General features: G+C 34.6%; 2 protein-coding genes across 2 annotated transcripts in view; both read right to left on the reverse strand.

The window, feature by feature from the left end:
• The window catches only part of Smp_154620 (hypothetical protein), a gene marked incomplete at both ends in the record, with an annotated part of 52,128 nt that extends 48,296 nt beyond the window's left edge, over positions 1-3,832 (reverse strand). The window contains one exon of the mRNA XM_018794237.1: positions 3,789-3,832. Coding sequence (XP_018648670.1) covers positions 3,789-3,832 — 44 coding nt within the window. The remainder of the gene's footprint in view (positions 1-3,788) is intronic.
• Positions 3,833-4,965: 1,133 nt separating this feature from the next.
• Smp_060490 (putative serine-rich protein) lies at positions 4,966-9,662 on the reverse strand (the record flags this gene model as incomplete). The annotated part of the gene is made up of 2 exons (XM_018794238.1): positions 4,966-6,374; positions 9,618-9,662. The coding sequence occupies 2 exons, from the start codon at positions 9,660-9,662 to the stop codon at positions 5,409-5,411; spliced, it is 1,011 nt and encodes a 336-aa protein (XP_018648671.1). The 3' UTR covers positions 4,966-5,408.
• Between the last annotated feature and the right edge of the window lie 3,605 nt (positions 9,663-13,267).

The following is a 13,267-nucleotide window of genomic DNA, read 5'->3' on the forward strand; positions in this document are numbered from 1 at the left end:
AAGACCAGGCGAGGATGCCACAGGGTCCCCGGATAAGCGCACGTGAAACAAGCTTTTCGAGGCGACAGATGGAGAGCGGATTTGTAGTACTTCACTAGAGTCTTGAATACGGGTCTCGGATAGACAACAAACGTCAACATTAAGACCTTCCAAAGACATAGCCAGCCCTATCTGTTGTCTGATCTGCATTAGTGTGCGAACGTTGAAGGAAGCCAGCTTGAACGGCGTACGTGGTTTCAGAAAGACTGCTTCAGTATTCATAATCGGTGGAAGCATTCACTTGTTTCGTGTTCCAAATACATTAGTTTAAAGAAAACATAATCCACGATTACAATAAACAAGTGAAGGAAACTCATCATCAAACATATTTATTCAAAGAAGATACCTAGTATTATCATTGGTAAATATAGATTAGAAAAATTAAGTACTTGTTTACTAAAGAAACACAGTCAGATAACATCTACTTTAACTTAAATGACAATAATGAGAATAACTGGAGCATTTATATTATCAAAATCGGATTCTCTTACTCACAGGCAATAAAAAAGTGAAACCATAAAATTGTTAGGGCCACAGAATGCAAAATATTAATACCAGAGTAGTACACTTTATTATTCACATAATTAACTGACATAAAACCTAATTAGGATTATTCGTTTACAATTGTAAACGCGGACATTTGGAATTTTTACAATATGCATGAACACAAAGTCTTTTAGAGACTTAATCAAGGAACCAGATGTTTTACTGCACAAATCCCTAGATAGATTTTCATATAAACTTATGACTAATTGATGCAAACAAAGATGGATAGTGGCTAGCAGTGGAATCCAGTTTGACACGCGTTTCGTCCTATTCGGGACTCGTCAGCTGGATGTACCTGCATCTCAGAGTTGATGTTCACTCTGGGACTCGAACCCAGTAACTTTCGCTTCAAACATCATCGCGTTATCCTTGTGAATTAAGGCTATATCGATGCAATACGCACAGTATGCACATATACCAACTAGAGACCGGCTAGTTGCAGTCCTAAACATCAATGGGAAAATTCAAACAAACAATACTAATTAATTGATGCAAGGTTTTAGTCTTCTATTCCACTACGTTTACAATAAATCTTAATTTTTTTTACACATGAATTAACACGTAATCACTAGATTACATATGTCGATTTCGAAGCGTTGCTTTTAATCAGTGCATTTTACAACAAATAATTATTGTGATCTATGGCGTAAAAGCTCTTTTAATACTAAACATTGTTTTCTTCTAATGTGTAATATAAAAATTCTACAGTACAAAAAATGTGATCTATGGTGTAAAACATAAAATTATACATGGATTCCAGGTTGAAATGGTTTCTACTTATTTTTTGTGCAGTTTCAAAATAAAAGTGATAACATTAGTAAAAGAAAGTAAGTACTCCAAATAAAAAATAAATACCTTAAGTTGTAGACATAAACACATTTTTATTACAAGAAATATACGAGTCGCATCAGATAATGTAATCTATCTGTTACACAAGTTTGTAAGAATTTAACAACAGCACAAAATCTGTTGAAAAAGATGTGTATGCATTTATCAACAGCATAACATTGTACAGCCAATATATATATAGAGATAGATAGATAGATAGATATAGATATAGATATATGTAACTCACCCACATAATGCAACACAACGTCCTATAGGATCAGCAGCAATTTGTGAGATCTATAATAATAATAATAATAATAATAATAATAATAATAATGGTGGTAATAGTAATGATAATAATAATAATGGCAAAATATACAAGGTTAGTTAACATTTCGGAGCATTTAATTAAATATTAACTTCTTATATATGAATAAAGCAGTTCTAAAGTTGGATTTCGAGCACAAACACATTCTAACTAAGATGTTATGAATAAAGTTATACGAAACAATATGAAAATATCATGAAACACGATAGTAATGATCAGAAAACAAGAAATCCTATCCATATCAATGTCAAGGTTGGACTTGATAGGTTCAAATAAATTGAGCATTGAGGAGAAAGTTAATCATAAATGTATTTTTTGTTACAACCGAATGAGTAAAAAAGTTGCATTTCTGACGTTTCGTGACTTAATATGTAAGCCACTTCTTCTGAGTAAATAAATAGTCGAATTAAAATAACACAAATTTATATTTGAAAGCGTGAGTCAATTGAAGCTAGACCACCAGGGAAAACCTGGAAGCACTGGACGGCCGTTTCGCCCTATTGTGGGACTCCTCAGTAGTGCGCATCTACGACCTCGCCTCGCGACATTCGAACCCAGGACCTACCAGTCTCGCGCCAGAGCACTTAACCGATAGAGCACTCACGCTTTCAACTATGAAAACACTAAATCTCCACAAAACCCCTTCTGACAAATATATATATGCTATTTGTGTTAATTTAATACGGCTATTTATCTACTCTGAAGAAGTGGCTTACATATCAAGTCACGAAACGTCAGAAATGCAACTTTTCTACTCAATGGGTTTGAACAAAATATACTGATTGCCATGAAATCTTATGTAAAAGATACAAGTGAGATCATCTCTGGTCACTTTTTTTATGTCAGTAATCTAGTAAGTACTGCTTTCGAAAGTAGATAGTGGTCGATTGTATATCAGTCGTCATGATTTACGCACATAGACAACATCAAATACTTTTCTGTCGTCACTTAAAAAGTTATAATTAAGAATATTCACTAAAAATGAGTATATCCATCAAAGCAATCGCTTATCAAGTTACTTATGAAAGCTTAAGAACAAGTCAAACTAATTTCAGATTAGTAACAAATAAAGAAGCTATCAAAAAATCGTCTCAAGAAAATATGACATACCTGAAACCCTTTTAATTCCAATAAATTTGTATTATGATTAGTCTACAAATCAAGATAAATATATACATATGTATTAAATATGTAACAAATTATAAATAGGCAGTTCAGTAAAATAGATCACTGAAATGACTAAAAATATATAGAGATTAAACGTTAACTTGAACAATCGAACTAGCATTATAAATAGAGTTCGATCATAATACCAGAGATTGAAGTTCATATCAGTGGAACAGTTATTAGTGGAATAGTTAGTTAAATCCAGTAAAACTGGCGATGAGCCATTTGTGAGACAGTCGCCAAGCTTACTTTGCTGAAATTTTAAGTCTTAAACCTCTAGGTAATTTGTATACGCAAAGACAAACAACAGAACGGTTCAACAGTACAGGTATCTACTTTTCATGTAATGGATTGATAAATTCAAATTTAATATACCAATTGTTGTCCTACAAGAGTTCAATAAGGTTTTAAATGGATACAGTAACATTTAAACTGTTTTTGGAGCTATAATATGTTCATGCTAATCACTTTTTATCAATTTTTTATACATTCATCCATCTATTATATAACATCCCAACGTCTTTTACTGCTATATAAATATTAAGATGATTATTGCAGTCATGTGAGTCACATACCAAGTACAAGTTTATGCGATTGTTATCGAGACATCATTTAAATGTACAAAAGCTGATGATATTATATGGCTCAACAGATGTAAGTATATGGAATGGTATTCAAACCCGGGACCTATTTGTTAAAAAGTAATAAACTACCACCCCACTAAGTTAATTTTTCGAAGCAAGCCAAAACCGTAGACAAACGTGTACGCAACGGCTTCTAAGACTACTAACGTGATAGTACAACTTAGTAGTTATTTATGAATTAATACACCACACCCGATATGAATTAAAATAAAATAGATAAAACTATGAAAGACTACAATCCTAGATAAATTGATACCAATATAGTTCTAGGAAGCGCCATTTACAAAGCCACCGTTTTATCAACTTATAATGAGTACACCCGACTCTCGCTCATCCTTAGAAGTGCATCTAAGATATTGCCATAACGTAAAGAGACTGACAATCATGAACAGATAGTTGAATAGCTAAGTTCCTCATTCACATCGTTTAGGACAATCTGAAATAACTCCCCATGACAAAAAAAAAGCAAATAAAACCCGAAATATGACACAGACTAGCTACTAAAAATATCATAGTTGTGACTTAACTGGTGAATCAACACATACGCTTCTTTGAAAATACGAATAAATTATAGACAGTATAATAGTTTCTTAAATGTTACTTTGGTAAGCTTAAATTTAATACTTAAAGCAAATGGTAACAAATGTGGTGAAATTGATTTGAATCAATTACGAAATGATCGACAACCGAGTACATGAACCACCACTATACAACCGTTTCGAGTTTGAAAAAAATATAATCTAATACATAGGACCGTTAGAATACTTCGATGAACTGTCTAATAACACAACACATTTAACCAGATCTAATGTGTAACTACTATCTGTCATATACGTTATAATCTATAAATGACGAACGAAAGTCAAGTTAACAGTAGGCAATAGAAGATACTAGCTCTAGAACTTGAAAAACATCATATTCCTCTTATTAATAAGTCAACAATCAGGGCATCAACAAAAATTCAAATAAGGCGCAGAACAATACAACATAGTGTATATTAAGATAGCATTGCAATAACATTAGAACTATACATTTATGTATAAAAACTTTACAAATATGTATGTATATGGGAAAAGTGAAGAAAACAAAAACAATAAACGACAGTAGGGAAAGAACAAAGAAGATTATTAGTTGAGATCAATCAAACTACATAAAATAATTTTTCATTATATTAAAAATAACAAAATATGATAAACAGAATCAAGTGTGTTCCGAATAATAATAATAACAATAACAATAATAATAATAATGGTAAAAAGTAATAGAAACTTTGGAAAAAAAACCCTGGTAGAATGAAGTTAACAAGGAACTTTTAACATTCTAATTGGTAGCTAAACAATAAATATTTTAATTGGAGACCATAAATATGTGCACAGCACATTGCCTTCGTGAAATGTGAACAAAAACAAAGAGGAAAGTTAGAAGTAAATATACAAATATAATACACCTACATGAATATTCACATATTTGGTTTTTTTTAATTTTGATAATATATGTACATTTACAACATGGTAAATATCGAATAAATAAAAAGTGTAAATGTTACAGTACGTGTATAAAGTATTAAAGGCACTAAAGAGTGACTCCCTTTATTGATAGATATTTCTAACTTGATACACACAACAACAAGGTATGACAGGGTTTGAATTAAATACATTTCATACACAGTAGACATTAGACTTTATTTACTGCTTTATTTTAAGTAAAATTTCTCAGTGAAATATAATGATTAGTTATTTTCTTTAAAAAACAAACGATAGTAAAGGAAACAACAAATTAGACAACTTTATACAATCAGAATAAAAACTATCATCAAGCGAAAATAATTTCTAGAAAAAAAACAGAAGAGGAATTAGTTAGCTAGACATTTCTAAGGCAGTAGCTCCACTGCTATCTGTCATTGCACTAGTGTTTTTAGATTCTGTTGATAAACGTGGATGTGTTTGGGATATGGATACAGAACAAGAAATATCTTTATGATCTGGTGATGAATGTATTTTTGGTTCATCATCAGGAAAAGTGTAATGATTAGTAGAGATGTTACAATTGATATTACTGGAAAAAGAACTTTTATTGTAAATAACTTTTTCATTTGCCATTATAGATTTTTCATACTCTTGTCCATTTTGCAGTCGCTGTTTACAATTAGATTTCGGTAATTCTTCAAAGCGTTGACGTTTTTGTGGTTTTAAGTTTCCATCTAACTGACTAGAGAACTTTTTGAATTGTTTTGATGATTTTTTGGACTTTGTTACGTTAGCGACATACTGGTCTCTGCTACTGCGTAAGGAACGGTAACTAGTAGGAGACATTAAAGGATTTGATTCCTTCGATATTCTACCTTTTGACTGACAACCACGTGGAAGAGAGGACAAACCTATGCAATTACTGCGACTAGAACCAGTAGTCAATTTCTTTCGCTTTAAAGGTGACATAGAGGAAGTACAGCGTAATCTCTCTTCCCGATGACTTCGGCGATTCTGAGATGAACAAGATGAATTCAAAGAAACAGTTAGTAAAACGGAGCGCCTGGATTGTTTGGTCCCACGAGAGCAGAGCTTTGGTTCTGTAGATAAGCTAGCTTTATGAATATTTTCTTCTTCTTCACACTCATCATCACCATCATGAGCAGCTTGCTCAGCTTCAAGAGCAGCTTGCTCTTTTTTGACATCAGATAGGCAAGGACCAATGGAGTTAGGTGGTGAGCTTGCTCTGCTTAATGTGTTGCCTCCTGCTGAACTAGATGCAGGTGAGTACGACCTACAAGGGCGCATAGGCTCCTCAACTGGTGATGGACCAGACCTTGTCACACCAAAGCTAGGCTTTGATGGATATTCGGAAATTTTAGGAGGCTTAATATCAGTTGGATCGTTAAACTCATACTCCGAAAGATGGTGTGGTTGTGGATTAATAGGCACATTGATCAGTGAGTCTGTTGACGATATATCATCGGCTAAATTACTCGGGTTAGGTCCGAAACCCTGAAAAATAAAACGGAAACCCTTGAATACATAATATCAACGATTAATTACGAATATTATACGATATTAAGGGCATAAATCAATTTTAACAGTTAGAAATACCATGAGTCACATATTAGTCTACGACTCCATGGCCGAAACAAAGGGAAACTATTAACAAACAGAAGCTTAATGTGGCGATAATCAGTACAATGTTTCATAATTAAGAAAACCAGCTGAAAACAGAGCCAAAGTACCAAAGACATCATTGCCTTACCCTAAAATATATTACACAGATTTATGATGTTTAAGACAGTTATAAATTCTTATATGTAAGAACTAGACATATTTGAAATTTCAACCAAACTGTAAAAATATTGAACGTCACAAAAAGAAGTGCCATTACGAGTTATCACATTTTACAAGGGCATACAAAGAAAAAATTGATGAAACAGAGTTAAAATAAATAATAGCACGGGTTTATGTTAGATAATTCTTGCATAATAAGATACTCAAAGTATAGGAAAGAAGGTTGAAGAATTATATACACGAACGACTGTCAATGATCTAACGCACACTACAAATCATGCAGCAAGCAAATATTAACACTAACCCAATCCAGCGGCTTATCTTTTCCAAAAGCTCTGTTCTGCTTAAATGGTCTGTCCGGTTTTCTGAGTGGTCAACAAGTAGGACTTTCGGTGTACTTCGAAAACTACCATTTAGAACTCTAATGAAACACTGACAATTCACCTGTTATCGACTCGAGAAGTATGTCCCATGTGAGCTTAACCAAGGACTGAGTGTCGACGGGGTGTGAAGTCGCACTTGCCTTTAGTGAGGAGAAAGCCCAAATAGAACAAGTTCTCATTACCGGTAGTTTATTTGCTGTAAGGCTAAAAGGTTATAACAGTGTGAAAAGAACTGACATCGGGAACTGTGCTATTTTGCAATCTACACTTATGCTTCGATAAACTAGAGCTCGGATGCAATAAAGAATAAATTACATTAACAATTACATGACATCAAAAAAGGCGTTTAACGGATATAATGGTGCTAGCTGGGTACTTGGATGCAAAGGTCAGGCACTTACGAACAAAGATTTATTTCCGTAAACAATAAGAACTTACTGGTCGTAGGTTGAATAAAGAGATCACACTATCCAGACCAGAACCCACTTACGGCCAGCCCCAACTCCCAGGAGTCATTTCCGATATACTACCTGACGTTTTCTCTCTCCCCGACTTAAGCCTGGACTCCAAGTGATCACGTTGCAAAAGATTGACGACCATTTTAATGGACCAATTAAGATTCTGATCTGCTCCGGAATGCAGCCGACTAATCTATACATTTTGATGATCATCAAACTTATCATAGTAAGTAGATCGACTTCAAAACATTGGCTGCACTTACGATTGGACCCAAACATCCAAGATCGAATTAATTATTTCATACGCGTCCCAAGAATGACGTTTTGGCGTTTCTATACAGCACATTACTTAATAACTATGAGTGGAGACAATGAGAAATTGGTACGTTTATGACTCGGCCTTATGAAACACAGGATATTTTTGTTAGGTAATGACTTATTACTCTATCTCGAGTTCTTCAGTATGGTTTTAAAGGCCATGTACACCGATGGTTTGAGATATCAAGCATGTTTTAGAAAAGAATCCAGTAGATATAGTTTGGTAGTTGAAAGAAATCAACACGAGACCCTGGACCTAAGTTTTGTTCAAGGTGGCACTCATCAGAAAAGGGTACCTGAAGTCATAGGGGAAGTGATGCTTTCTGTGTGGCGATAAATAGTACTCCTCAGAGTCAAAATCTGGAGAGCTACCACTGGGCTTTAAGCACTGACTGGTCTCCCTCTCTAGTAGGACTGAGACTATCACCTAGTATTTACCAATATACTAATCCTTTAGTAGTTTTGTTTTATCCTTTACGAAAGTAATAAACACTTTAACTGCACATATTTCATTTTAATTGTTTTCTTAACTAGACTGTATCTTTTTAGTAAATACTGTTTTTTTGTGGCAACTGAAATCGACGTTCATGTTTCAGTTTCAACGTTGCACATGACTGACTGGTTGATTGAAATACTGTTCTTGATATTTATCGATAATGTTACCTCTCATTTTATTCTTGGTCTCCAATTATACCAAAGACTTGTATTTGTTATGAAGGAAACAAAACAAGCAACATAGGCTTTTTTAATTTTTATAATTAAAAGTTGAACTCTTGTGGAAGCGCCAGTAGTAATAGTTGGCTACTAAAACTGGAGTGGATGAAGTCCTACTTAAGCTTGTAATTCAGTAGTTGAAAGTCGAAAACTCGGACTAAGAGATGATAATGTGAAGATAATCAAATTTGGTAATCACAATCAATAAACGTTAAGTAACTGTCGTCATACGAAAATCATATACACCGATGGTAACAGAGATTTTGACGAGTTTTCGTCAGTCAGTTTATAGATAGGGGGTTAGGCATAACTGTGTTGTTACCAAGCACCACAAAACGAGGTGAAGAAAAGATGAAAGAAGGAGTAAACTTTACTTGTTTAGACATTCAATGTTATATCGAACTAAGCAGTTCGAGTCCCCTTTAGGACACACTGGCATTCAGATCAGTTAGACGAGTAAACATATACAACGTGAGATCTAGTCCGAATAAGCCTCATCCCTAGTTCCCATGATTTCGATCTACAAAACAAGACAAGATCAACAAGATGGGAAGCGCAGAAAACAGGATAAAGCCAACTGTTCTGAGAAGCTAAACACCAGTTCGAAAGGAATGAATAAGATAAAAGGATAAAAAGTGTGGAATAACACTAAACTTAAGATTGATTGGAAGATAGAGTATGAATGAGACTGTATCAGTGCAATCAACGGTGCCAATTCACCTAGCGTCATCAACTATTCATTATGATTATCGCTTTAACCTCAACTAGGAGACTCAGACCTCATGAACTGATGTTATGTCTTGGTACGCAAACTATTTGCTTCTTTCCAGCCAACTCCTGTACCAGTAAGATCTACTCATTGGGGAGGCAATTGCGAGGATGTGAAATATATGTATAGACCATTTCAATTGACAAGAACTTACGGGGTCATCAGTCGTTTTTCCAAATCCATTCAAGAACCCAAGCATAACACTGGGACTAGCCATTGATATTCGACTGAATGCGAGTGATATTTTAAGGACACATACCAAATACCTGGGGAAGCAGTTTTGTTGACAGCTAAATTCTCAAACCTAATCTCTTTATTCAGTCTAAACAGTTGTCTACAAAAACCCATTGCTTGTACCTTTTAATCACATTAGTTTTGAAAAAAAGTGTCTGAATAAACGAGGGCATGAAATAAATTCACCCAACTCAATCCGTATTTTGATTCTTATTATTCCCAGATGTAATATACGGTTAGATGAAAAATTTATATTCATGACATATTCTTCCTTTCTTTCTTTTAAATGGGAGTCAGATAAATGGCCCACTAAAGTGATGAACCCTACTTCGGACTCAACGCAACCTGAAAACTACATCGATGAAGAATAGATGAACGAACCCAATGTGGCTATCTCAGTTGACGAGCAACGCAGACGACTCAATCTCTCGAATCCGACGCAAGCAATGAAGCCAGAACAACAACGACATGCACACACAAACACAAAGCTCATTATTTTGTCTGTGATTTGTCCATGTATCAATTATTTCATTCATCGACTTCCCAAATTATCCCACCATCATTATCATTATTCATACTGACATTAAATCATGACATTTAAGCAATTATATTACTCACTCATTGAATTACAATATTATTAACGTTATGTTTCCGTTATGACATTAGCAACTCACTGAACTATTTTTATTATTTACAAAGCAAAAGTTTCCTTCTTAAAGTGAGTTAACTCCTTTTTTCAAGTGTCATTTTGCCTCACTATTACATACTCATCCATGTAGCTGGTGTTGTTTTTGTGTTATCTTACCGCACACACTTTTCATTTCGATATTGTCTGCTATTATATTTGTGAATGCCATTAATCCTGATAAGCTTTTTTGCCAAGACCGATAATCTTTATGTTCCGAAATATAATAAAAATAGCTCTATGAAACTACTTATTCATCTTAGGGCTATATGGCTACTACAAGGCACATTCATACATTCATACAAATTGGAGTCAGATAAACGGACCGCTATAATATGCACTGAAGTAAACGAATCGTGAAACAAGATTTTGGATTTATGAGACAGATTAATTGCTGCTAGATATGCTCAAACAAAATCATGTCATCTGAGTAATTTAAGTCGATGAGATAGCCTGCATTTGTGAGACTATACTATCTGGAAAGTCAGATGAAGTATTTACTTGTTTTGGAATCCTCGAGACTAAATGGAACAAAAGCGTGAAAAATTGAGTCCCGGAGGATATAACTTAAATTTGCCAGTTCGGATGGCAGTTTGGCGTAAGCTTCGATATGAGCAATTGCTCGGATTAACAGGATTTAGTAGGTCGATGAAGTCCTTTACTAAGCTTTTTAATAACAGGTATTACGGAAGTGGATATTATGTTTGGATTAATGAGTACGATATGAGTAATTTAAAAACGGCTTTTTATAAATTGGCTAGGACTGAATAGAGGTCGGGTGGTCACCATGATATTAAATGGGCTAGAAGGTCGGAAGTAACAGATGAATGTATTTTGATTGGTCCATTAGACACATAGTTCAGTTTGACACTGTAGACTTTAAAATATACCTAGAAGCGTGGCTTCAAGATATCATAACCTCGAGTTACTACAATTATTTATGCATCCCCGAATCGACGCTTGAAAAAAAACGATTATAGGGACTAAAGGAGTAAGAGATGAAAAGGAGCGAAAATCAAAACGATGGACTCAAATCTGCACGAGGTATGGTGACAGCTGGCGCCTCATGATTGCTAATACCAAGTGTTAAGATAATAAGTCTACCAAGTACAGATCCACATGCTTGCCGGATATTCGCTTTTCGTCCTCTCGATTTCGTAAACAACAACCTCGCCGCGAGAAGACAATGTGTAGGACTTCCCTAACAAATAAGATAATCCACAGCCACAATTCATACACATATACTTGAACGTTACACCAGCTACTGTATGTGTTTTGGAAAAACTCTTGATACATTGGAATATTACACATAATTTATTAAGAAACAAAGTGATTTAGTATTCTGTAGGTGTTGATCTGACTATGTCATTTAAGTTTGGGATAGAAATCAGTAAATCTCACAAAATATATTTACACTTTTAGAAACCACTTTTCTTCTCGTAGTAAAATAAGGATAGTCTCAAAATTATTTTGATTCGTATACAGGAAAGTATTCAAAAATAGGACCTCAGAACTATGACGAGCTATATTACGAATTTCGAGACTATAATTTATGGACAAGCCAACCAGATTTAGGGAAGCAGATCTTGGATTTTGGCGCGAAATTTATCCGTTCATTTGGCTAAATACCATTTTGGAATTATAGCTGATGTCAGTTCGTGATGAAAACATAGAATCATAACCCTAGCAAGTAGGTGAACACTAGCAAGGTTATCTTAGCGTCAGAATAAAGTACTCCATAAATTGTAGTTTCACCAGGATGACACTTGCGAGTCTAGAAGGCCAGTAGACGGGTGAAAGTCTAGTGTTTTGTAATAACTAAAGTCAAGTTTCTTTAATTTAGAAAACATGAGAAAATGGAGATATTGGCCAGATAACAATTGTTGATCCAATGAATATAATGCAAGCATGTAAAAGACTGAGCGTCAACCCCACCATAATAACTATCGAAACTTAATATGGTTATTGTAAATACATAGCAGTTATGAACAAAATAGCTATCATTATCAAACAACACCAAAAGGGGGATGAGATGTGAAAATAATCATGACGTACTTGGTGAGATGAGCAGTTAGAAGGCGCAGGACTTTCCGAAAAGCGTCGGACGTTTGATTTTATTGATTTGGGCTGGAATTCAGTGATAATAACGCTATAGCCATTTGCGAAGATTTCGAAAAGTAATGGTGATGATCGATCAAAGTGTTTGAACCGAAAGTTACTACAAAATCACGAAAAGAAACTTATCAAATACCTAGATACAGACTGTTTGCATTTAGATTCTCTTTTCTTTTTTTGTTCATCATCCTTTTCTTTTAGTATAGTCTGAGCAATTAACTGTTGCTGCTCTACTACCTGAGTATTCAGTCTGGGTTTCCTGGATCGGAGTTACTATCAAAACCAAAACCATACCTTGTAGAAGTTCCTTTTCTGGTGTGGCATATTTCACACTTATAAGATTCTTTGGGATTTATGTAGGTACACACACTACAATCCCATTTATCATCCTCGTCACTACGCAGCCTCCTATGAAGTCTAACAAAAGCAAAAGAGGTATTCAGTATTGAGTACAAAATTCCCTTACTGATGAAACTCGCTTGTCTTTGCCTCCATCAGACATAGAGTCGAGTTGTGTACCAGCAGGAATCGCCTTTAAGTTACCCGCACCTGGGGAGAACCTTGAGGTGAAGGTTGCTAAATTCAGATTGGAAAAAGCTACAGACTATAAAGATGATAAATAAATGTTATATTCATCTTCAACCCAATGACAGACAATAAACTGATATGCAGATAACTTAACTAGTTGGTAAGTACAACGACATTAGGTAGAATCAGTTCAAATTTCCACATGGACCGATAAAATTAGTGAATTGTTTCAAATGGTTTCA

Source organism: Schistosoma mansoni, chromosome 1, assembly GCF_000237925.1.
Source record: "Schistosoma mansoni strain Puerto Rico chromosome 1, complete genome".
Lineage (NCBI taxonomy): Eukaryota > Metazoa > Platyhelminthes > Trematoda > Strigeidida > Schistosomatidae > Schistosoma > Schistosoma mansoni.